The sequence below is a fragment of the Crassostrea angulata genome, chromosome 7 (assembly GCF_025612915.1).
Source record: "Crassostrea angulata isolate pt1a10 chromosome 7, ASM2561291v2, whole genome shotgun sequence".
Lineage (NCBI taxonomy): Eukaryota > Metazoa > Mollusca > Bivalvia > Ostreida > Ostreidae > Magallana > Magallana angulata.
The window spans coordinates 8,792,132-8,818,198 of NC_069117.1; the positions used below are offsets into that span (position 1 = coordinate 8,792,132).

Below are 26,067 nucleotides of genomic sequence, written 5' to 3' on the forward strand. Positions count from 1 at the left end.
ATAATTATTTTTTACATTTACATGGCATTAGAATTTTGTATTCAACATGCAATATAGATCTTTATGTATCTATTTTATAGCATCACCTTTACATGGTATTGTTCTGTGTGAATATAAATGTACGTACCTCTGAATAAGAGTATCAGTAAAGGACAATAAAAGCTAAGTTCAACAAACATTTTATTAAGACGGCGGGTACGTGGCGGAAGCTGCTTGTGGACGGAAGAACGCTGTAACAGGGTAGGTATTGTGAGATCCACAGTGATACCAGTAATAGGCCGCCCGGTTAAAGCAGATCTCCTGGCTGTTGTCTGATTAAGAAACAGGACCAAGAGTGATTATCAATTCCAGATGGTTTCATCCGTATTTTTTTTTATTAATGTATTGTTCAATCTAAAGAAAATGAAGAAGAAAATAAATAGATTATCTTATGTTAGTCCTAATTTTACCTGATCCCGAACTTGTTTGTCCCAACGCATCATAAAAAGATAACTGTATAGAAGAATCGGCTATGCATGCGTCCATTTGAATCCAACATCCACCACCCGCTGTTGTAGTTTTACCTGTTTCAATGACATATAAAGAAACTCAAAGTTGAAAAAGCTGAATTTAGAATTATAATATCAATGTCATTCTAAAACATCCTTGTTTAAAATCAATCAAATCAATGTTTTACATCATTATCATTTCCTTGAATACCTTGACATCCACAATTGTATCTTAATCGATGGAAAACCAAGCGGTACATGAAAGATAGAAGAGCTATACCTGTCGGTAAAAATATGCTGGTGTATGGATAATCAACGTGACTACCACAATAACGATATTGCGGAAATGCGCGTGAGAGGCAGTTGTGTTCATTGTGTAAGGCATTTAATGAGTGCTCGGCGTAGGCGTCGTGGTGGATAAGGCCAACCTTTGGTAGGCTATGGCTGTGGTCAGGACAGCCATATTCAGCGAAGTAGCAGCCCTCGTGTCCCCCAACAGTCATCGCCCCTGATAATCAACAACGTACTAAAAACAGTTAGCCTCGAAAACCATAGCATTCACATTAGTATTTTATGCCCAATCGTGTTGTCATTGGAGAATATATGATATCTTAAAACTTGAGGTACCTCACTACATCAAGACTTATTTCACAAATAGCGATTTAAATGTTCTGTTAAATCGTTTTTATCAATATTTTTGGTCGTATATCGTAAAATTATTGGGCTTGCGAATCGCATATCACAAGTTGACTCCGCGCGCCTGGGAATTTCGTATTTATGAAAATAATAATTTTTCATCCAAAATTGCAATTTTTTTATTTTACTTGAATACTTCTTATGCATCCGACTATCTATCATCAATTAATTTTCTGCTGATTTGAGCAACTATTTCAAAGTGTATTGAGCCACCTTAAGACATGTCAAATCTGCAATTAAAATCGATTCTCTACAGTAAACATTATTTAACTTTAAAATGAATCAAAGGATAGTGGAAGTAATTATGACTGAATGATTTATAGAAAATTAGAATCTGACTAAAGCAACCTTTTTAGGTCGATTGCAAAGTTCATGTAAACGTACCCGTAGGTCCGAAAATAACATAGAAGAGGGACTCTGCTCCACAGTAGCTGACGTAGTGAGACACTCGCTGCAGACAGAGAGACTGTCTGGTGTTGGCACCAGGGTTCGTGTCTCGGTGAAAATGAGTTTTGTTTCTAGATATCAGTCCGGGGTGTGAGGCGCATTTTTCCACATACAACCAACATCCTTCAAATTGCACAAGCAATGCAATAGAGAGGGAATGGTACATCCTGCACAGTTAATATCGGTATAGCAACCAGTTCATTGTAAAAAAAAAAATAATGTCTATAATATCTTTAAAATTTTTAGCTGAAATGAACGCCTTTTCACTGTACCACTATACCATGTATTTGTCTAACCCTGTTTGGGGGTTGCGTGTATTGTATTGGGGGCGGATCCGTCCGGTAGATAAGATCCTTTGGGTACATGTGTGACCGGTGGGTAAGTGGTACATGGGGAAGGAGAGCTGTGTGTGACAGGGGCCGTCGCCACGTGTTCTGTAAACACGTAAAATGTGATAACATGTAATATAAAAACAACATATTAATTGTTAATATATTTTTGATTGATATATAATATATTATTATACTTTCATGTGAAATACTGAAATCTGATTGGTTTAGACGCAGTTAATAATCCGTTCTATTACCCTCAGCATTAGCAACGCACTTAGCAACGGGTAACACAACGAATTGTTACATGCGCGTAAATTATGCGCGTACGGTTCGCCGTAGAATTCACGTCATTTTTATATAAAAGCAATATACAAAATTCTCTAAAATCAAGACATTCAGTATAATAAATTAAATAGTGCCTGTTTGGGAGGATAAAAGTTGAAATTGACACCCCTCGAAAACCATTGTCAACCTCCGCGTCGCGTCGGTTGACAATGGTTTCCTCGGGGTGTCAATTTCAAGTGTTACCCTCCCAAACTGGCACTATTTTTATATTACCGTTTCTTCTAGGTATTGATTTAAGAAACAAAAGAAAAACAACAACAAGCTATATACCGTTGTATTTAGGTCCCACGGCGAAACGTGGACCCACCTGGTTCAGTTGTATTGGGGTCGGAAAATGGACTCTATGTGCGAACTTTGCCAGCTGACACTGAGGCCGGAAGTCCCGCACTGCTACGTCATAGAAGTCTGACGTCAGATCTGACTACAAAATTAATATTAACCAATGTTAATACTTTTATACAACACTAATGTCATCTGTCTGCAAAATTTTCAGTTATTTTAAAATAACTAACCTTTTTGTTCTGTTTCTATAAATCTAATCGTATATGTCATACAAGTTATATATTTGTATTTACACCTTTGGGATTTTATGGATTTTTTTACGTATATCCTATAGGCATCATCTTTAAAAATGCACTACACAACAACACACAAAGTTATTGTTCTTTTACTTTACAGCAACTATTGAATATATCATTGCCGATGCATTTCGTTACTTACGTAGGCGTTGTTCGACACGTTAAACCAGTCCACATTTTGTACCAGGCCACGTATAGACGAAGTCTTAGCTCCGTAGAATACGTTGTTGTAGATCTGGTTTCCTATTCAGTTTTATATTCATGAAATAATATTCCGTAAACGATTCTATATCAAATATCGAGCATTTTACAAAATGTTCACAAGGGGTTTTTCCCATCATGTCGCCGTTATAAAATTAATGAAAGTTTGAACATACCCTGTAAATGTTCACGTCTACAAATTATACTGGTTTTTTCTAGGATTATTCCTTATAGTTACATTTTTATCATCTCAAGAAAAAACAGACTTACCTCTTGGTTCGCTTGGACTGTTCGATTCAATGACAGCCAACTTTGGATATTTCGAGGCCCATATCCCAGTCTTAAAAGGTACTTTCTGTACATCAAACAGGTTCGCCAGTTGAATGACAATTTTTCAATTTAACATTAATATAACGCAACTTGTTTCAACAGAGATGAAGTATCTCACCCGCAGTTTGTCATAGAGTGTCGTGTCCACACTATGGGCGGTGCCTCTGTGGTCCACTTGCATTGCGTTCAAAGTGGCATTATAGAAAACATTGTCACGTATGATGTTGTCCCGTCCACCTCCGATATTTGTATGAACTTCGTTCTTTAGAAATATATGAGTAACGAAATACATGCATTGATATTATTAAATGTACAGTAAATAGGAACTTTAAAACTGAGTGGCCCCGCCCACCACGTACGTCATAGAACACGTTTTCCTCGATGGTCACGGACGAGTACTGATCGTCCAGCATGATCCCCCGGACATCCGCCCCCGGGACCCTCCTCAGAGTGTGATGTATATGGTTCTTACGGATTATATTTCCTCTCTGCATGAAAACACAAGTTAATCGTTATGCCTGGTAATTTAACAAGTAAATCTTATTCACAAGCGCCTGTTGTTCTAATAAAAGATCACCCTATAGTGCAATACTAATATTATATAGTATAATATAATAATACTATTATACTATAAGGTAGACTTATAATACAGAGAGCAAGCGCCATTGGTCTTATTTCAACAGTATGCATATGATCTAATGAGATCATTGTATTTTATGAGATAAGCTGATGGTTTTGTTTCTTAAATAAATGATAAAACAATATAAGGCGATAAACTTCAGAGACAATACTTTTTAAAACATATACATGTATTACATATTTACATAGCGTATTAGAACAACCATTATATTCTATACGACGATTATAATGTAAATGGCTCTCACCGCAGTCCAGTCTCGTCCTGAGTGTATCCCTCCGCAGTCGGAGCTGTTCTGACACGTGTGGTGGACGTTGTTGTATTCCATCACGTGATCGTTCCCCTGAATAGTATCATACAATGGGTGATAAGGTATGATATTCTTGTATTATGCAATATCCAAATAAAACTGAATATGTTACTAAAAATATTTTACAGTCTCAAATCATTATTATTAAATTCCTGTATGTGATATGATGTATTGTATTTCCAAAGGCACGTTTCGATTGAAGACTTCGCTCAATATGCAGTTTTCCTGACTCTTATTAATAATGATTTTAAATAAATACTCACTGACCACCGAATGGCCGTGTATTGCCCTGTGTGCATGTCGTTATATTGTACCCGTGCGGCAACTCCCCTTAGAGACAGAGCATTGGCCCCGACCCCTGTTTCTCGGCTGAATCTCCAAATAAGGTTATCTGTCACCAAGTTTCCCGAGGGAGTCAGCGTGACGCGATCGCCCCCTGATCAGTTATAAAACAGTCATGTAAAATTAACAGATTTTGACGACAGTTTATAAATAAAAGGAAAAGGGGCATGGTCACGATTTTGGTTAAATATTATTTCTCCATTTTACTTGTTGACAATGCTTCCATAATGGTCAACCAAAGTTTGAGGGTAAGTCGTAGAGTTATAAGCAAGATACAGAACTCATATTTCTTCGTGTAAAAACTAGGCCTGTGAAACGTTTACATCGGTTCAATACTAGTACATCGGCAAAAATTATTTTAAAGATGATATTTTTATCTATGTTTTAGTTTTAAACACAAAAAACAGTTCCTAGCGTTTAACACATTCATTTTACATCTAAACCTAGAATTTTTTTTCATTCAAAATTTTAAAAGTAAGGTGACCTGAGCTTTGTTGACATATCCAAAAAGTTTACAATAGAAAGCTCTGCATGTCGCTTTTAACTCGACGAATGACGCTCAAATTTTCGATTGACTATTAGGTGTGCCTTACTAAAGCATTGTAAACATTATAAATGGAATATTAATTTTTTTACGAAAGTCGTGACCATTTAACTTTTAAACCTAAGCACCACCTTAGTCAGATGTAAAAAAGCCATGTTTAATCCATAAATTCTGCGTTTTTAAAAATAAAGGTAATTCTTACCATCTAAACTGACGCCCCCGTCCCCGTCATGAAGATTACAGCGGCTGATTGTGACGTCACGTGAATCTCCCGAAAAGAAAACATTGTAAGACCCTGTTGATGCAAATTGGGAGTATATCTATATATACTATTTGAATGCAATTCAATTTGACCTTTTCGATGTCCACGACCGATTAAAACTTTAAACAGAACTTTAGAAGCTATAGATATCGTTTAAGCACCCTATTTTAATGTACACGAACTCGAATATAGACACTACAATTGTCGTTATCAGATTAGTGGATATTTCAATTTATTGAACACAAACCTGTGTTTTTGATCTCCATTTGTTCAACAGTTATGTTGTGAGCATTGTTTCCTTTAATCCCAAACCTTCTACATGCCTCCAGTGTAAATCCCCGAAATACCACATTAGTACTTGTTCCATCAAGGCTGAAAAAAATGAATAACCTGATGTCTGAGAAATTAATATATAAACTTTACGAAATACTAGATTACTGCTTATTTTGCCATCATCTATGATAAATAGGCAAAGTGAGGTCTTCTACATGTATGTAACGTATTTCCGTAGACCGCGAGTAACACTCCAGTTAATGTGGGCTAATTGTTTTCTGTTACCTGAAACAATCGTTAATGATAGATGTGTATATGACGTCATGACTGCTGAGACCAGTAGATGTAGGCGGCCATAGGTAGAGGACTCCCGAGGATCTGTCTATGTAATACTCGCCCTAATGAACAAAAGAATGGTCTGTGTCATTTGTTATAAACGAACATACTAGTAGTGTATGAAATCTTAAAAGCAATATTTTCTGCATACATCCACCAATGCATTCATATGGTTATGAACATCATTAAGCAATCATCAGGTCCAGGTAGACACTGAACTATACCGGTTCATCGATCTCTCCAAGGACGTTCAGGAATCTGAAATATCCACCTTGTTGCGAATACTTTATCCCTTCATTTGATTGATTGTTATAATGTCCTGTAATGAAAAAAGAACAGGCATATGGTTAAATTTTCAGCAACAACAAAATTATTAAATCGAGTAGATTTCTAAACCGTATGACAGATTGCCTACCTTCCTTCAGACCATACCAGGTGTCACGTTCAAGTTCTACCACGTGATTCGTGACATCTAAAGAGTGGATTTTCACACCCATGTCCGCCCAACTCCAGAACCTGAAAACATGCATATGTTAATTAGTACAAAAAACAGTTTCAAGAGTGTCATACTTAAGATATCTATTGGCTTGAGTAATAGTACCCTTTCCCTATACAGTACTATTGCTTACGTTTATGATTGAACTTTGAAAAAATATTGCAATCCAAGGTTTGTTCAATTCAGTTAAACTATTTTTAATGTATACAAACTTTTTTTACCAATATCCGTATGCCCACAGATCGTTTTCAGACGACCATCTCTTTGGTCGCTCGCTGTCGTACGAGAATCGTCGTCCGTGAGTACCACTCAGCACTTGTCTGATGTTGATGAACCCCTCGTTCGGCCATCTCGCAAGACGTAGAGGTGCGCCATTATAAAACACCTCGAGGGGCGCTTCTCTGTTGTGATAAAATCCATATGAGGTAAGATGTCCCAAATCTGTGATTCCAACATCGGAAAGGTTCATTTGGTACACCTTTAATAGGTGATAATGGTTTTGATGAACAAACAAACATGATTGTATTAAAACAAAAATTTGAATTATCATACTAGTATGTTACAAATGCACAGGGCTTTACCAATCGGTTTATTAAAAAGACTTTTTAACGAAGTTAACGTGTGCACACTGCAAAATACATATTTTAACTTTCACTCTTCATTCAAATTTCGCGCGCTCTCTTTAGGAGCCTATCAGAACGCACCTTGTGTCGAGACTCCGGCGGAAGCCTGTGGAGTATGGCTGTGTCTGTTACTTTGTGGAACATGTTGCTGGGTATTCTCTTTCCCCCTGTCTTCAACAAAATGATATAAAAGAACATTGCATGTTTCATTCAACACGATTGCCTTGTTCTCATGTAAAATATTAAGTAATAAATGTCAGCGAATTTATAATATAAAAATAATACAAAAGAGACATTATAAAGAAACAAATTGTTGTTGCTAATATGGGACACAAATACAGAGGAAGCAAGAAAAAGGGTTCCATGCGCAGTCCTTGTCTACAGTAATTTAAAAATCGTAGACTTCTACTAAATTACTGATAAATTGTACTCGTATATTATTCAGCTATGTTTTCTTGCCTTATCATTTCTTTTCCATTAAAATGTTCTTTATAAATTCCTTTGAATTTTTTACGGTAATGGAGATTTAAGGTTCAATTGATACCACGTGAACTTCTTCATCTTTATGTGCTTGAATTGTGATCGTGTGAGGGGATCTGTGGGTAATGTGCACAGTTGCATCCAAATCATGGTACCCTTGCATCAGGTTAATGGTAACATCTACAGCAAAGGACAGAATTATAAAAAGAAACCAAGAATAATTATATAAAAATAACATGGAATCGGTATTCGTTCTAAGACTGACCTCTATTGGAGTAAGTGGACAGTTTGAGTTGGGACAAGGCCTGCGACAGGGTTCTCACTGGATGGTGAATTTCGTGTCTGAAAAAAATAAGAATTTTAAAATCATAACTTAACATCTTAAAAAGAATTTCTAACTCTGACAAAACAAAATGGTACGGACCAAATGTGACAAGATCGGGCTTTGTGATTTGTACTTTGATATAACCACCTATCAGTGTTTAGTCTTAAACTAAAAAAGTTGAGCTTTTTAAAAAGTTTTCCGTCTTTAGAGAAAATACCGAACAGCAAACAAAAATTGACTCTTTTTTTACATATATGTCGCCTTCTCTACATTTTTACAAATACCTTTTAAGCTTGCCTGTCTAAAACTAAGAAATGTGGACAACGTACTTGTTATAAGTAGGTAGAAAGAAATCGTATAATGAGGGAGTGTATTTTTAAAATAAAATCAAAGTTAATACCACGCAATAGCATCTGTTTGACTTATATTACATGTACTTTTACCGTATCTAATATTAAAACAAACTTATTTACAGATATTAGCCATACCGTATCGAATTTTAACATTTTTTGTATACATTTGAATAAACGTTACAAAAACAAGAACACATCATATAAAAGGATATTGTATAATATTGCTTTCAACTAGTACTGACAAGTTAAAACCTAGATTTCATTCATATCAATTTTTATTGGGGTTTTTCGTTTTATCACTTTTTAAGATTTGAAATCTACGAAAATCATTGTCTTGCATAAATAAAGATCACCAGAAAATTATTTCCCTAGTGCCGAACAGAATTTTATCCAATAAAATAGATGATTTTAATAGTAATCTTTGGTGCAAATGATTGTACATGTAATAGTAATATTTGATGCATGATGCAAAAATGATCTTAATAAAAAAGAACAGTTTCTTTAACTCTATTTAAAATATATCGTTATTCTATGTATTAAAATGAGTTTTACACAAGTCCTTGATGGCATGGCCGTTACACTTACTACATATTTATGATTTTATATCGCAATTTTAATCGTCACAGTCATTGAAACACTGCAAAGCGACATTGTTACCGTCTTTTTTGGAAAACTGTATAAAGAGTTAATATAATTTACGGTCTCCGCATTGTGCACTTCCTCTCCTTTGTGATTGGTAGAAATTAAATGATGTGATAATCTACATTTAGTTGCGCAAATTTGATTCATTAAAAAAGGCATTTACATTTTAAATTTGTACTATTTAAAGAAATGAAGTGCTGTCATTTGATAGATATAATTTTGACAACTGACCTTAACAGACCGACGGACTGACAGACACTGTTATTAGGCATGGAACATCACGTAGTTCTTTAACTTGTGTATTCAAATCAACACAGTGTATACCCGTTATTGTGGTCCCTTCCGTGCGTTGACACGTACAGATTGGCGGGTCCCGAAAGTCCGTCCAGAACGAACCCCCCACAACAGAGCACGTGTAAAAAGAGCAACACGGCGTACAACATCCCTGTAACAGTTAAAACCCTCTTCTACGGCCAAGATTTACTCTACATCAGCTCTAGGACTAAATGGAATTAAGTAAACATATAGGTAACCATTTAGTTAGACACTCCGATAGATTATGTACCATGTGAACTGTTCAACAATATGAACTTTTCCAGGGTTGCCTTATCGTATTTATTCAACATAGCGCGATTTAGTCATGATCCCCAACGCTTAAAATGTTGACGGATAAAATCTAAAATAACTTTCATGACTAAAAAAATCATGAAAGTTATTTTCATCTTTTTTAATTTCACATGGTATGATTTGATAAATTCGTCAAAATAACTTTTTTGAGATGCATTTGTGACACATCTGTCTTTTTGCGGCGACGAACGACAATTCAAAAAGCTCGTACAATGTATCGGTACAATGTAACAGTAGCTACATGGGTGTTTTCAAAAGACAACTAGAACGCAAAATCCAGCATTATCAATCATCATTTTAACAAGAATATTTTGCATACAGCTTTGTGATTGCAAACAGTCTAAAAGTTCCACACAGCTTAGTAATCAGAGGTAAATTCACACAAAAGCATTTGCCTGCTTGACTCTCGTTAAAAAAGGGCAATGCTGTTCGTTACCAAAGCATTACTTGTCTCGCATATTTTTGTGAAGAGATTTAGAGTATCTTACGAAAGACGAATAGGGCCACTTAAAAAATATTTTTATCTCGTAATTACGAGAAAAGATCTCGTTATTACGAGTTAATTATCTCGTTATTACGAGAAAAGATCTCGTAATTACGAGAAAAGATCTCGTTATTACGAGTTAATTATCTCGTTATTACGAGTTAATTATCTCGTAATTACGAGAAAAGATCTCGTAATTACGAGAAAAGATCTCGTTATTATGAGTTAATTATCTCGTTATTACGAGAAAAGATCTCGTAATTACGAGAAAAGATCTCGTTATTACGAGTTAGTTATCTCGTTATTACGAGTTAATTATCTCGTAATTACGAGAAAAGATCTAGTTTTGAAATGGCGCGTTTCATTATTCTATTCTTTTTATATAAAGTGTATGAACTACTGCAATGTCTATTAATATACACTTACTTAGCATGATCATCGTTTAAAATGCATAATTTGATATAAAATTGGACCAAGCAGTTTTAAAGAAATTTCAAAAGAATTAGCAAAGCAAATTGATTAAAAAATTCATTGAACTGTATGTCAATAATTAAGAAGGATATGTGTTATTTTTTTTCAGACTCCAAAATGTTTATATAAAATCAATTATTTTCAATATACATGTAGGTTGTGTATGAACATATAAAACACAAATTCGGGTAAATCCTGTGTATCCATATCCATGACTGAAACTATTAGTCATTAAAGTTATCTGTAACTAATAAAACTGTGTTTTTACGACTAAAGGACTACCTGGTATTTACTTCGGAGTGGGATTATAATATATATAAGTTGAATAGAAAAATTACATAAAGTTCTTTCCTTTTATTATTACCAGATAAAATGTCGAAACCAATCATTTTGATATGTAAAAATTAATGAATAATGATCGTTGTTATTTTTAAATATTGATCAAAATTGAATCAACGTTTCTGGAATGAAAAAGATAGACTTAAAGTGTGATCCAGTCGAATTCTTTTTCAGAAACGCACCATTTTATATAGATCTTTTCTCGTAATAACGAGATCTTTTCTCGTAATAACAAGAAAATTAACTCGTAATAACGAGAAAATTATCTCGTAATAACGAGATCTTTTCTCGTAATTACGAGATCTTTTCTCGTAATAACGAGATAACTAACTCGTAATAACGAGATCTTTTCTCGTAATAACGAGATCTTTTCTCGTAATAACGAGATCTTTTCTCGTAATAACGAGATAATTTACTCGTAATAACGAGATCTTTTCTCGTAATTACGAGATAAAAATATTTTTTTATGTGGCCCTATTCGGCTTTCGTAGTATCTCTTGAAGTGTGTGCAACTTTTTACACTGATTTTCTTTTTATCAATAATTCGTTATCTATCAATACAGAAAAAACGTATCCGTTCGTTAAACCAGAGACGTCATAGCTTGGTTGTTTTATTTTCTGGATTATTCTCAACGTTGACTACTTGTATTTCCTTTTCCACAACATGTCTGTTCCTGTACACGTGGACCTCCACACCAGCGTACATCGCCGAACCAACGACCAGAAGAACGATGACAAGCAACAACTTGACTTTGACGCATACGTATAAACTGATAACGAAGTACACAGTAAAACTAGCAGCCTTCGTGCAGTGGTAGTTGGCAAAGGCTGCTTCCGTCCTCTCTGGGAACAGTAGCGCTATCAATGCTGTAAATTGCAATGGATTAGAATTATAAAACCAATTTACAATTTTTGTATTTCTTTATATCTTTTCAGTAAAACATTTCACCTACCATTGAATTGTGTTGCCCAAATTCCTTCGCCCAAACCCCACACGACAGCCATGGAAAACAAGTGAACCTCTTGGTCTGCTGTCGGAGCCCAGAAATATAAAACAATAAATATGGTCAAATCAATGGCAACAGCAGTGGCGAAAAGCACGTAACGTCCCGTGTATTTGGCTATCCGTGACGTCACAATGGCACTGGCGGTGGTGGCACATCCATAACTGGCCATCACGAAGCCTACCATATGTATCCCAAATGTGCAACTGGCGTATGACTATGAACAAAGAAAAATGTATAACTAACTACAATCAAATTGTTTAATATTGCTAAATGATCGTCGTCACTTTAAGACTGTATTGATCTCATTTAGAAGAAAAGCTCTATATATAAAAAATATATATAGGAAAATACCCAAACTCAAGGATAAAATATATGAATTTTTCTATAAACTAGATAATAGTTTATAGCCAAACAAATCATATTTTAAATTTTAGATAGATCTGGTGTGAGTTTGTTGACCAACGGGTCTCCTTCAGCCTCTTAGAAGTTCTTAAAAAATAATATTCAAATTCAAACCTTTGTAAAATCTGTCCATACAACGGCTTTTTGCATTGCAACAATGGAAAACAGGGGCAGAAGAAAGACAAGCTTAGGATCTGTGCGTAGGACAGAGCAGCAGGCTGTTACGGATTCCTTACCATTTGCTTTTTCTGCCCATTGTGTTTTTTGAATTGCAGGCAAAAATATTACAGTACACAAAAATCCAAGAACATCAAAAGCTAGGAAAATCGACATAAGAAGATACCTTGCCGAATTCGCAGGCTCCGTGATTTTGCTTGTTGAGTTACTATGCACATCAACAGGGCAGTCATTACAGCCGCACGCTGAAGCAGAAGACATCGTCGTATTGAATGCAGTATCCTTGTTTAAAACAAAGGATGAAATCAAGTTTCCCGTTATCTGTGTAAGTTCGAAGAAGGTGAAGAAAATTCCATTCAAACGACTGAGAGTGGCGTGGATTTCCGCCTTGTTGTTTTCACTGATAGAGTATGCATTTGTCGAAATAAAGACTCCCTGTGATGTCCACAGTAGCCCGGATATTAGTCCCAGTAGAATGGATGTCGGTATCAAGGTTGCAAAGGTTGGATAGAAATTGCTGCACGTGTACAGAATATGTGATACCCAGGAAATAAGCAAAGAAATCTTAATTCCAAGCGTCTTTATGATCCAGGGAGCTAAGATGGCGGATACGATGACAAATGCATAGAGACACGACAGCGATGTTATTCCTAGCCCGTCGTCTTGGTTCAAACTACTCTGGAGATTCTGTAGAGCAGTGTAGGCAGTAAACACAGCGAAAAAACTCAGGGAAATGATCACGACGTTCCAGGTTTCCCGTCCGGTAATTCCAACCTCATTCTCAGTTGTTTTACACCCAAAACAGATCTTCATTGTATGTTTCATTTAATGGTTGACCTTCTGTGACTATGCTCAATCACAAGTAGTGATAGATAATAATATGCATTCCTGTATATCCAACCATTTTGTTTTGTTTACTCTGTCAGGTGAATTTTGAAAAATGTCGTCGATAAATGTCGCCCTGGTATGCTCTTTCCTTTATTATAAATGGAGCTAAGATGGCGGATAGGATAAGGAGGTCCGTAAAAGTTCTATGATGATAAGATTACCATGAAACACCTTAAAAAGAACTCTTGCACTGGAGAAAATAAGGGGTTCTTTGCATTCAATGACAAGTAGCCTACAGCTTTCAATATCAATATTTCATTGGCGTTGCTTAAAAAAATCTGCTGTCGTCATTCTGAAGTAGAATATGAGATTTTCATTTTATAGTCAAATGCACAATTTAATTCACATATTCTAGTCCACCGTTTGTTGCTATGAATGACATTGCATCATATTTGTTCATTTTCTGAAGAACGAATTACTATCAAATTATGTTCTTCTCTACTACATGTACATGTATGTATGGTTAATATGATTTAAGGTTGTAACGCGTTTTCTGATTTCCTAAAAAACAGTTTAAATAGGATATAGTGAATGTTGCCTGCGTCACTGTATCACTGACGTAAAAAACGTATTATTTCATCTAACGGTACGTTTGAATTTTGGTATAAGTTCATGTTATTTCAAAAGTCAAATGACTGGGGTTTTTTTTAACAATCAATAACAGAAAACCAAATTATAAGGAATTAATTCAATACTAGTAGTTACCAAATTTATACTAGTATAAACTGGGTTGGAACAATTTACACGGGAATAAGTTCGAGCAGTAAAAACTAATTTGAATTTTTCAGTTCTTTATTAACAAGAAGTCTCACTGATACACCAATGTATTGAATACACAGTTGTAAAATGCATCTAGACGTTACATTTTCAGTTTTTCTTGACGGTCACACGGTCCTGTGCATCTATCCTATTATCGATCCACTATTAAAATTAGACTGACGAGCCTTCTGGTCAAACGTCATCTCGCAGATGAACGCATGTTTCTCGGAGCACGACACGTCCCCCCACTCATAGTCATACCTCGGATACTCGATCAACAGACAGTTCTGGTTTCCAGCCACGTTGTTGGGCTGCCCGGGGTGCCAGTGGGTGTAATTGAGAGGGACGGGGTGGGCCTGACCAGTCCACGTGAACGAATTTTCTTGGTCAAGGTCGTTCCCATTCGTCCACAGTCCGAAGTCGGCGGCAAGCCTCATGGCTGAAAAATTATATTTTTACATGACATTTTTCCATCTATCAACAGACTTATCCATTAATGTTAGCGGTAACCTAATTAACGAATACGATCTCTGTTGTTATTAACAATAGAATGTAGATTATTTTAATAACTATTTTGGAAAAGTGAATGTACAAGAAATAATAAATTATATTTATATATTTTCTTTACCGTTTGAGTTCTTGATCATGTTTGAAATAAACGTTTGTTCAGCTGCAGTTTCTATGGCTATTAGGCTTGCCTGGGGCCATCTCGCTTTACACGCTTTCATGGCATCTAAGTAGGTTTTTAATTTGGTTCAACGTGGAACACATAACATGTGGTCGTTCCACTGACATTGTATATCACAGACCCGTTAGGACACCGCGGAAATCGGATTCCTGGAACACAGATACGCTTATGAACTTTTGTTTTTAACTGTAGTCGAAAAAAAGTAATTGTTGTTTACTCTTTTAAATTAAGCAGATATAAAGTTTAGAATAGATTAACTTTACCTTCGGTACTACAAGGTGCGATATAAACACTCGGGTCGTCCACATACACGTACTGATTCAGATGGTCAGCCTCAAACACAATCTGCAAATCAAAGTAATGAATTTCAATTCCCTGCTTTTAGTACTAAATCCATCAAGAATTGTCCACAAATTTTATTATGCTTTCATAATTATATATATATATATATATATATATATATATATATATATATATATATATATATATATATATATATATATATATATATATGTTTTTTTATCTACAGAGTATGATTCCCTCTATTTCTCACGGATTTTTTCAGAAAACCCATCAAGAATAACTTTTACAATATATATTAAACCATTATTTTCTGTATTTGAGAAAATATTTTAAATAATTATTTTCGCGGGTGTTTCGCACTACCTTGAGTAGTCTTTAGATAGCTATAAGGTTTTGAAATCATATATGTATAACGAGGCCGAGTCTAATCATTTGTACCCTAGATATTTTGATGGAATTTCTTGCGTGTAGATTTACAACTCTATCAATTCTTTTAAGATAAAAAATAATATGTTAACCACCCCGATTTCCTATGGGTCTCAAATGCGTCTCAAAAGTGTTCTCTTTTTTTTTTTACGATCGGGACCTTTTGAACTTCGTTGAAAACGCACTAAATTTTCATATTTTCCCCATATTTTTGTATTTCTGTCTCTCACATATATGAAAACTATTGTCCTTCCACAAATTCATTTAAAAATTAAATTTGTTGTTATGACTATTGTAAAAAGTCTCCACATGGTAATTTTTTTTTTATGTTTTCCTCGTGGTTTGGTCTAGAGATGATATCAAAGTTGATTTTTTTTCTCCAAAACGTTTGGACATTGTAGTATAATTGGCATATGAATTAATTATGAACAAAATACTTGTAACTCTTTAAAATTGCTATTATGTTTCTCTTAATTATGCAGATACGATTACGCGTAAGCACCATTTTAGCATTTCATCCTATCAAATTCATAAAATCAATTTTCCAAATAATAAACTTTACATATATTGTTAATTTTGTACAAAATTACAATTCAAAAGTTTATAACTTTTGAGCTACTGCTTCATGAAAATAAAAAGATGCGCAAAGCCCCGCGCTTTCATAATGTACTCGGCCTCGTCAAAATAATCTGGATAGTACAACATAACAAAAAGACCAAAACAAAGAGTTATTTTTAAGTTGGAAGGATTTTGCAGAAAAAATGAAAATAATAAATGGCTTAGATTTTCAATCCTGTTGTATATTTTCATGTATGTATATAGGTGTTATGGTTTGCAATGAGAGAAAAAACATTCCTACATCAAGACGATCTTTTAAGAAGGCTTTATCGTACTCACTTGGAATTGCCTTCTTAGATATTCCGGGTCGGGAGTTATTTCAGCGAGTGTCCAGTCATGCGCAGGAATATTTGTCACCGAGAAGACCGGGGATCCCCTCTAATTCCCCTCCTACAAGTGAACAGATTTTTTAAAAATGTATTTAATTCAAGAATTTTACAAGTGAACAGCTCATGTGCAAATTAAATACGACTTATTGACTACCTGCAAATAAACACTGAATTTTCCAGCAGTGTTCTGTTTACTTTCTGCTTTGTAGAAAAATCGTATGCAATACGCATGTGCAGGATTAAAAGGCCTAGACGTAACACGCATTACATAACTAGGATGTTGAGACTTTAAACTGTGTCCTGTAATAAAAAGAAGGCGTTATAAAAATATACTCAGAATGTAAAAATAATATAAAATGAACATGTTAAATTTAAAATCATGTAAAATTTGATAATATTTCAGGTGTTTGAGTTAATAAATTGGCTCACCCAGTTTTGAGCCTAAAGTATGGTCAGGGAGTGCGTTGTCTAGCAACCAATTATATTGGTCGTCGGTGTTTTGAGTAAAATTGCACATATGGACCCCATCCTCGAAATCACAGTGCGTTAAATTGTACGAGTACATGTTGCTGGCAGCTTGCAGATAAACAAACACATTTAGGTAAACATTCATATTATTTTTTTTTTTTAATCACAAACAGACGCACATGTACATGAGGATACACATTCATGATATTCATTTAGGATCTCTCATGATTTGCGATGTTATAGGATTTTTATCCAACGAGTTGTGTGTTTTTGACGTTAGTCTGACTATGACGTAGGCAATATTCTTTATACAATATAAAATAATTTTTTATTACGCGTTACAACCAGAATAAAACTATTGTTAAATAATGCGAGAAAAATAATAATGCATTATATACTCGTGTGGGATAGTGACATTCCACCTCGGGGCCAAGACTCACGGTCTAGGACTCGATAGAGCCCCTTCCTCGACCGTGAATCTTGTCCCCTCCTCGGGGAATTTATCTATCCCACACTCGTAATAATGAATGATTCTATTAATCCCATGAGTGATATCCACCGTATATTGAGATAAACATGTGATAAATTTTATTCTTTTATAATCAAGGGCCTACCATTAGCTCCAAGATCGCCACAATTACTTTCGATCGTGTTGTCGAGTTGGACTTTAAGCGTCTGTACCAAAGCAGCAAGTTCCTCGGCCTTGTTGCGGACATCGTTGTACGTGGTCTGAAATGTATGCATTGCCAGACACTGTTGTTCGTTCGCCAGACCCAATCCCATGCAGCTTAGGCCGCACAGCAGGGGCAGAAAATGTATATAACGCATTTTTTACTTGGTCCAGACCGAGTTTGATATTTCGGTAAAACTTTTTTACAACAATGGTTGTTACCTCGTCTAGAGACTTTTCAAAAATGAAAAAATGGCGTTCGTTGCAAATTGAAATAAAAAGATGTTTATCTTTCGGGGAGGTGTTCGAGGTGATTGACAACTATTCTTCTTAACATCTAAAATATTCCATATCAGTTTGCAAAGAAAAAATTTCATTTTCCTGCAAAACAAGAATACCGTGCACGATATAGACATGATACTAGGTGTCAAGTTAAAGACTTATGCACTTCATTGTTTACACATGCAATATAAATTACCACAAATCTGTAATGTTGCGCTATGCTAACAGTTCCCATTGTGGAATAACTAGTACATACCGATATATTTATCTTAAGGGTTGATAATCTTGTATATATCAAGCTAGGCGACGATTAAATATCTCTGCCCCTTGTGTGCAAGTTATTTTTCTATCAAATATGTCGACATGCAAGATAAATATGTTGACATGCAAGATAATTATGTCAACATGCAACATACCCGGTAATTATGTTGACATGCAAGAAAATTGCAATCAAATAATTTTTAAATTTTTAAACTTTTAATTTTTTTTAGAATTTGTTCGTAATGAATTAGGCTAATTGCGTGCGTTTAGAAGTCCGTGCAATCTTAATGCATCGAAACCTTTTATGAATCAGTCTTCGCTGATCATTAGAAAGACACGATGTACTGGATTATTGGTGTATAAATCTAGTCAACATTGTCATCTGAATAAAATCCGAGTAATATTTGATTCTAGCATTACAAAATTATTGAGGTGATAATGAATAATAAACAATACAACTTTGTTGGTTTTTGATAGATAGTGTTATACCAAGCACTCTCTTGTTAGTTAAAACATCTGATATTTGCCATGACATTAAACGGTACAACATTTATTAGGAGGTAAGAGTATACAGTTGAACCATTGAGGGAGTCAGCAAGATTCCAGTTCTCCGAGAGTAAGTCTATTTCCCGAGGCGAAGCCGAGGCTAATAGGCTTGCTTGACCTTTTAACTGTTTTATTAAAACAATACAAACAATTAATCAGGAAAAGTTCAAATTAAAAGAATTCTTCGTATATGTAACAAGTTATAAAGTCAAAGTATTGAAATCAAATTGCACGCGCGTCGTATTTTGACGTAGAAAATTTATATCATAGGATAAAGATGAATAATAGCCAATCAAAAAAGGATGTTGCAACTAGAATTTAAATATCATATGGCTATGAATATTCATGATTTTATTCGGAATAATTCGGAACTTCTCCTTTCATTCGTTTATCGAACTGACAAATCTTTTTGCAGGGAATCATTCTGTTTTGCAGGGAATCAATTTGTTTACGGAGATTTTCAGGAAATCAGCGAAATATATCGAATTTCTCTTACTGTAAACCAACTTTTATTCGCATATTATACGAGAAATTTTCGCGAGGTAAGCAAGAGCCTTGTCGTCGCGAATATTTCTCGCCGCGAATCAATCCTTTGTCTAATGTTTTAATAACAATAGAGCCTGAATAAGGCTTGGTCGCGAACATTAGTCGTCGTGAACTAGTTAATCGGCAGTTCATCGCGAAATAAAGTCGCCGCGAATAAAAATTGGTTTACAGTATATAGTGAAAAATAAGTAGATGTATAATAACATAACGCCAAAATAATCAATAAGATAATTGTTATTCCTTGATTGATCATATATCATTTTATTGAAAATTGTTAATTAGTAAAATACACCAGCTCGCATTTGTCTATCAGTAATCGACAATCCAACCCATTATTTTCACTTGTTTACAGTAGTTTTGTTCCTGTACACGTGGACCTCCACAACGGCGTACATCGCCGAACCAACGACCAGGAGAACAATAACAAGCAACAACTTGACTTTGACGCATACGTATAAACTGATGACGAAGTACACAGTAAAACTAGCGGCCTTCGTGCAGTGGTAGTTGGCAAAGGCTGCTTCCGTCCTCTCTGGGAACAGTAACGCTATCAATGCTGTAAATATTCCAATAAAATTACACCTCAGTTTATTTTATTCTTTTTTGTCATTAATTTCAAAAACGTTTACATAAAAATATATATATATAGTTTATATAAAACGGCATTTTCCTTTGAGAAAAAGAGAAAATGAAAATTTCACCTACCATTTGATTGAGTCTGCCAGATACCTTCTCCTAGGCCCCACATAACAGCCATAGCGAATACATATGCTTTTTGGTTTTCCGTAGGAACCCATACGTATAAAAGGATAAAAATTGCCAAATTGACAGCTGCCGCGAAGGAAAAAAGAACATAACGCCCCGTGTATTTAGCTATCCGTGACGTCACTAAGGCACTGATGGTGGTGGCACATCCATAACTGGCCATAACAAAACCTACCATCTGTATTCCAAAGATGCAACTTATGAATGACTGAAAAGAGAATTAAGAGACTCTAGATTATTTACGTTCATCAACATTTTTACTATTGCAGTATCAGTATGTCAGTCATATAAAAAATATTGGAAGGTTTAAAACGTTAAATCTATGGATTATTTTCTTTACAGTATCATAGTTTAGAGCTTAACAATTCATATCTTAAAATTTTAGGAAGATTTTGATGGTTAATGTGTTGAACATCCAGTCTCCTTAAAGCATTGTAAACGAAATACAGTTAATTTATTGTTTTGTAACATTGAAGCACAAACCTTTGTGAAATCAGTCCACAATACGGCTTGTTCCATTGCCATAATTGAAATAAAGGGTAAAAGAAAAGCAAGTTTTGGATCCTGCAAAGCGGAGAAACAGGCTGTAAATGATTCTTTTTTGTTCGATTGTTCTGCCCATTCACTTTTAGGAATTGAGGGCAAAAAGGCCGCAGTGCAAAGAAATCCAAGCACATCAAAGGCCAAGAAAATCGACAACATTAGGTAGACTGTTGGCGCCGCAGGCTCCACGATTTTGCTCGTCTCGTTACCGGAAGTGGTTATGGGACAGTCATTGCAACCGCATGTTGACGTAATAACTGACGTCATATTATATTCATCCTTGTTTAAAACAAAGGATGAAACTAAATTTCCTGTTATCTGTGTTAGTTCATAAAAGGTGAAGAAAATTCCATTTAAACGACTGAGAGTGGCATGCGTATCGGCTCTATTTAACTCGGAAGCCGAATATGCGTTGTTAGATATAAACACACTCTGAGAAGTCCATAATGGACCAGATATCAATCCAAGTAGAATAGATGTCGGTATCAAGGTTGCAAAGGTTGGATAGAAGTTGCTGCACGTGTACAGAATATGTGATACCCAGGAAATAAGCAGTGAAATCTTAATTCCAAGCGTCTTTATGATCCAGGGAGCTAAGATGGCGGATACAATGATGAATGCATAGAGACATGACAGCGATATTACTCCTAGTCCGTCCTCTTGGTTCAAACTACTCTGGAGGTTTTGTAAAGCAAGATAGGCAGTAAACACAGCGAAAAAGCTCAGGGAAATGATCACAACATTCCAGGTTTCTCGTCCACTTATTCCAACTTCTTTCTCGGTAGTTTTACACCCAAAACAGATCTTCATCGTAAACTTTGTGGTTGCTAGCTGGACTTCTGTGGCGATGCTACAATATGATGGTGTGATAGGTGATAGTTTAACACCTAAAGCAAATTCCCATGATGACCTTCGGACAATGATACCCCACGCTTGTTTATTTTTATCTTAATTTTGTGAGCGTCCCGGATCCACTAGACAACAATGATAAATTGGACATTCTTGGATTTCTACCCAACCCTACCACTTGTTCATACAATATCGTTTTCATCTCAACGAATATTGCTAGGCACCTGTAAGGGTTCATGTGTGTTCAGTAAGTAGGACAAGACATGTAGCTGAAATAATTCATCTAAATATCTTTAAGATCAGTATCTGGCCGATGTCAGCAGTTTTAAATCAAGGTAGAATCAACCCTAATTATGTAACATTCATCGTATTCGATGATTTGTAGATTTTCTAAGAACTGCGGATAATAACGGTGAACATTTCTTTAAGGTAGTCCACCCATAATGATTATTTTTCATATCTAATAGATTGCAAGTTTAATCGCTAAACTATAAGTGTGATTTTAATGGGTTTATTTAATAGTAAGATTCATCTTAAACATTTCGAACATTAACAAAGTTAACATTGACATCTATAGGAACACACATTTTTACTACAAGCAATTTTCTCACAAAGGAATATATATGTAAGAATTAACAAAAAATCCTACTGTAGTTTATTCTAGTTTATCAATCATGAGCTTACAATAAGAATATTATGAATATTGTTTTATATCAATAAAGTGCAAAGGAAATCAGTTGTAAACACTATTTTTTTTTTTTGAAAAGGAGAAACTTGTTTCGTCATTTCGGCATTCTTGACGCAGATCGCTTATACGCTTTCATTAAAAACCATGTATCAGAATGGTGTGATGACCTTGGTTTGCAAAGATTTCGCTATCGCGTATTGTGAGTTACCCTGTCAACAGTATTAAATCAAAAAGTTTGGCTGTCAGCATTGATAAACTTTATTATTTATAAATAATTACAATATAATTGTACTATGATTCTCATCATGAATATCACAAGAGTTAATTCTAGTTTACCAATCATGAGCTTACAATAAGAATATTATGAATATTGTTTTATATCAATAAAGTGCAAAGGAAATCAGTTGTAAACACTAATTTTTTTTGGGAAAAGGAGTAACTCGTTTCGTCATTTCGGAATTCTTGACTCAGATCTAAGTACGCCTATCCGATTATGGTTCCAATGTTTTGACTGGCAAGAGTCTGTACTTTCGGGTCAAAGTTCATCTCGCAGATGAACGAATGCTTCTCGGAGCACGACACATCCCCCCACTCATAGTCGTACTTTGGGTACTCGATGACCAGACAGTCCTGGACGCCCGCAATGTTGTTGGGCTGCCCGGAGTGCCAGTGGGTGTAGTTTAGGGGGACGGGGTGAGCCTGACCACTCCACGTGAAAGAGTTCTCGTGGTCAAAGTCGTTCCCGTTTGTCCACAGTCCGAAGTCGGCAGCAAGAGACATTGCTGAAAGGTACCGATATTGCTAGGTTATACATGTACAGTGCCGATATTGCTAGGTTATACATGTACAGTATATACATTTCCCTACAGTATGTGTCATATTTGCAACTCGCGAATCAATATTTGACATCAGTTCTTTGCGAAATAACGAATTTTCTTATAAAAGCGGATTAAAATGTTCGCTTTTAATACATATTGTACTATATAAATAGTGCCTGTTTGGGAGGGTAACAGTTGAAATTGACACCCCGAGAAAACCATTGTCAACCGACGCGAAGCGGAGGTTGACAATGGTTTTCGAGGGGTGTCAATTTCAACTGTTATCCTCCCAAACAGGCACTATTTATTTTGTTATACTGAATGTCTTTTTTAAAAATTTTAAGAAAATTTTACTGCTTTTATATAGGAATAACGTGAATTCTACAGCGAACCGTACGCGCATAATTTTCGCGCATGTAACATTTTTTAATGTTACCCGTTGCCATGTGCGTTGCTAACGCTGAGGGTAATAGTAAATATTATTAACTGCGTCTTAACCAATCAGATTTCAGTATTTAACATGAAAGTATAACAAAAGTATTTATCACATGTAGTACTTCTATGATATTTTACATTCATGTAAAAGTGCATGTCGTAAATACGTTTTTGTTGCGTATCTATAGTAAAAAAAAATTGCCTGTAATTTACAACGTGATTTTATAAAAAGCAAACTTAATTACCATGTGAAGCGTTGATCATGTTTGAGATGAACGCTTGTTCGGCAGCAGTTTCTATGGCTACTAGGCTCGCCTGGGGCCAGATGGCTTTACACGCTTTCATGGCTTCTATGTACGTTTTTGGCTCCATGTGGAACACGTAACACGTGGTCTGTCCACCAATGTTGTTCTCCACTGACCCGGGGGGACACCGCGGAACTCGGATACCTTCGCATAAAAAAATTTAATGAATATGTATGTAATTTTAACTATTTTAGACATTTCATACATTCGTCAATCTAGTTGGCTACTATTTTGTTAAATTGTTTGAAGAATAACATTTTCTTCCTACCTTCTGTACTACAAGGTGCGTTGTAAACACTCAGGTCGTCCACATACACGTACTGATTCAGATGGTCAGCTTCAAACACAATCTATGAATCAAAGCCCATACACACTTAGTAGAATATACATACCGCGGTATACATGACAAGCTGGGGTGTCATAACTAGATGTGTCATTTTAAAGAAAAAAACAAGTGCATATATATTCTTTATTGATGGTTATCTTTGTATTTACAAAATCAATTCGCGTTTTTGTTTACTTGTTGGAACATCACCAATAATTACCAATACCCCATTTTAGTTCCTCATTTACAGTAAATTTATTATTACATGACATATGGTGGAATCTCCCTTAAATGTAATCCAATGTTCAGGACAATTTCAAAGAAGAAAAACATTCATTATAATATAGTGGGCATTAACTGGCTTAATCTTAGACATAACCATTAATAGTTATGCTTGGCTCAAAGTTTTTTTTCTTTCGAATGTTCACAGGTTGTTCGACGGGGTCGCGTTAGGGATCGGACCTCGTATCCTATAACCGTACAATGGTCGAAAAATGCCACTAAACGTTCATATAACATATACTAGTATCTTCAAGAATTTCCTGTACTCACTTGAAATGGTCTTCTAAGATACTCTGGGTCAGGGGTAATCTCAGCAAGTGTCCAGTCGTGCGCAGGGATATTAGTAACCGAGAAGACCGGGTTACCCCTCAGATTTCCCTCCTACGGATGAAATAAAGTCCAATTAAAATTGTCCTAATTAGAAGTTCCTTGTTTCATGTTGTTGTCCAATATCGGTACATTTGTTACTTTTTTCAGTTTTTTTCGTCAATAATATCTTACCGTTTGTCTATTTGGCTTACTTTAGCATACTTGCTTAACCATCAATATCAAAGTCGCTATATTCTGTTTGCATACGAAAATGTTTGAAATTGTAAAAATAAATGGTATTCCTCAATGTCTTAAAATCGTCAAATTGTACGCCCGCTCATAACTCGATTTTATATCATGATAAAGTGTCTTTCATTTAAACTTAATATGGCATTACTTGCAGATAAACATTTAGCTTTCCAGCAGTATTCTGGCGAGTTTCTGCTTTGTAAAAGAACCGGATACAATAAGCATGTGCAGGATTAAAAGGTCTTGATGTCACGCGCATTATGTAACTTCCGGGTCTGTAATTTCTTAAACTGTGACCTGAAATAAAAAATATATAAGAAATATAATATATAATAAAATATAAAATATAAAAAAAAAAAAAACTATTTCTCACACAAACAGATTGAAAGGGTTTTTTTTCACAGTGGAAATTTTTTGTGTCGATTCATTAATTGTTCACCCATTTTGGAGCCCAAGGTGTGATCAGGGTAGGTGTTGTCTATCTGCCAGTCATAAGTATCGTCCCTGTTCTGGGTGAAGCCGCACATCAGGCTGCCATCCTCGAAATCGCAATGTGTTAAATTGAACGAGTACAGGTTGCTGGCAGCTTTCATATAGGAAAAACAGAATGTAAGTTTATTTCACTCTTATATGTAACAACAAAAGACAAATGTTTAAGCTGCATGCAGAAAGGTATTATTTTATTTCACTCTTTTAGAATACCAACAGAAGACCAAAGGACTATAAACTGTGCTTGATTATTTTAGCGAGAAATTAGACCGCTCACCGTTAAGTCCTACATCGCCACAGTTCTGCTCGATCGTGGTGTCGAGTTGTGCCTTCAGCTTCTGTACCAGTGCCGCCATTTCATCGGCCTTGTTGCGGATATCGTTGTACGTGGTCTGAAATGTATGCATTGCCAAACACTGCTGCTCGTTCGCCAGACCTACGCCCATGCAACTTAAGCCGCACAGCAGGGACAGAACCCGTATAAAACGCATTTTTACTTGGTCCAAATAGTTAGTTACCTCAGCAAAAGTCTTTTCAAAATGAAGAAAATTGAAGCAGTTTGAAATTCTGTCACTGACCAAATTTCTAAAGTTCTAGGAGGGACGATAACTGTTCAAGTAAAATAACGATCAGCTCTAAGAATATTTCGTATCATTTTCTCAAGTCGCATTACGATTCG

At 35.4% G+C, this 26,067-nt stretch overlaps 4 protein-coding genes and 1 pseudogene across 4 annotated transcripts; all 5 read right to left on the minus strand.

The window, feature by feature from the left end:
- Positions 1–163: 163 nt before the first annotated feature.
- On the minus strand, positions 164–9,624 carry LOC128155304 (uncharacterized). Its single transcript, XM_052816944.1, has 22 exons — positions 9,365–9,624; positions 7,986–8,062; positions 7,785–7,900; positions 7,322–7,411; positions 6,839–7,095; positions 6,537–6,637; positions 6,346–6,440; positions 6,071–6,183; positions 5,760–5,884; positions 5,453–5,545; positions 4,628–4,800; positions 4,302–4,397; positions 3,777–3,905; positions 3,536–3,679; positions 3,358–3,442; positions 3,029–3,129; positions 2,579–2,729; positions 1,928–2,065; positions 1,569–1,754; positions 769–996; positions 450–563; positions 164–311 (listed from the first exon to the last, which is right to left on the minus strand). The coding sequence occupies exons 1-22, from the start codon at positions 9,481–9,483 to the stop codon at positions 184–186; spliced, it is 2,859 nt and encodes a 952-aa protein (XP_052672904.1). The 5' UTR covers positions 9,484–9,624; the 3' UTR covers positions 164–183.
- A 1,832-nt stretch (positions 9,625–11,456) lies between these two features.
- Positions 11,457–13,591, minus strand: LOC128155614 (protein unc-93 homolog A-like). Its single transcript, XM_052817413.1, has 3 exons — positions 12,485–13,591; positions 11,915–12,182; positions 11,457–11,828 (listed from the first exon to the last, which is right to left on the minus strand). The coding sequence occupies exons 1-3, from the start codon at positions 13,370–13,372 to the stop codon at positions 11,557–11,559; spliced, it is 1,428 nt and encodes a 475-aa protein (XP_052673373.1). The 5' UTR covers positions 13,373–13,591; the 3' UTR covers positions 11,457–11,556.
- Positions 13,592–14,209: 618 nt separating this feature from the next.
- Positions 14,210–17,918, minus strand: LOC128155615 (uncharacterized; annotated as a pseudogene).
- A 1,658-nt stretch (positions 17,919–19,576) lies between these two features.
- Positions 19,577–21,729, minus strand: LOC128155986 (protein unc-93 homolog A-like). Its single transcript, XM_052817929.1, has 3 exons — positions 20,580–21,729; positions 20,037–20,304; positions 19,577–19,887 (listed from the first exon to the last, which is right to left on the minus strand). The coding sequence occupies exons 1-3, from the start codon at positions 21,447–21,449 to the stop codon at positions 19,670–19,672; spliced, it is 1,356 nt and encodes a 451-aa protein (XP_052673889.1). The 5' UTR covers positions 21,450–21,729; the 3' UTR covers positions 19,577–19,669.
- Positions 21,730–22,397: 668 nt separating this feature from the next.
- On the minus strand, positions 22,398–26,005 carry LOC128155454 (uncharacterized). The gene is made up of 7 exons (XM_052817159.1): positions 25,666–26,005; positions 25,339–25,485; positions 25,048–25,196; positions 24,612–24,722; positions 24,003–24,084; positions 23,675–23,878; positions 22,398–22,958 (listed from the first exon to the last, which is right to left on the minus strand). The coding sequence occupies exons 1-7, from the start codon at positions 25,877–25,879 to the stop codon at positions 22,660–22,662; spliced, it is 1,206 nt and encodes a 401-aa protein (XP_052673119.1). The 5' UTR covers positions 25,880–26,005; the 3' UTR covers positions 22,398–22,659.
- Positions 26,006–26,067: the final 62 nt, after the last annotated feature.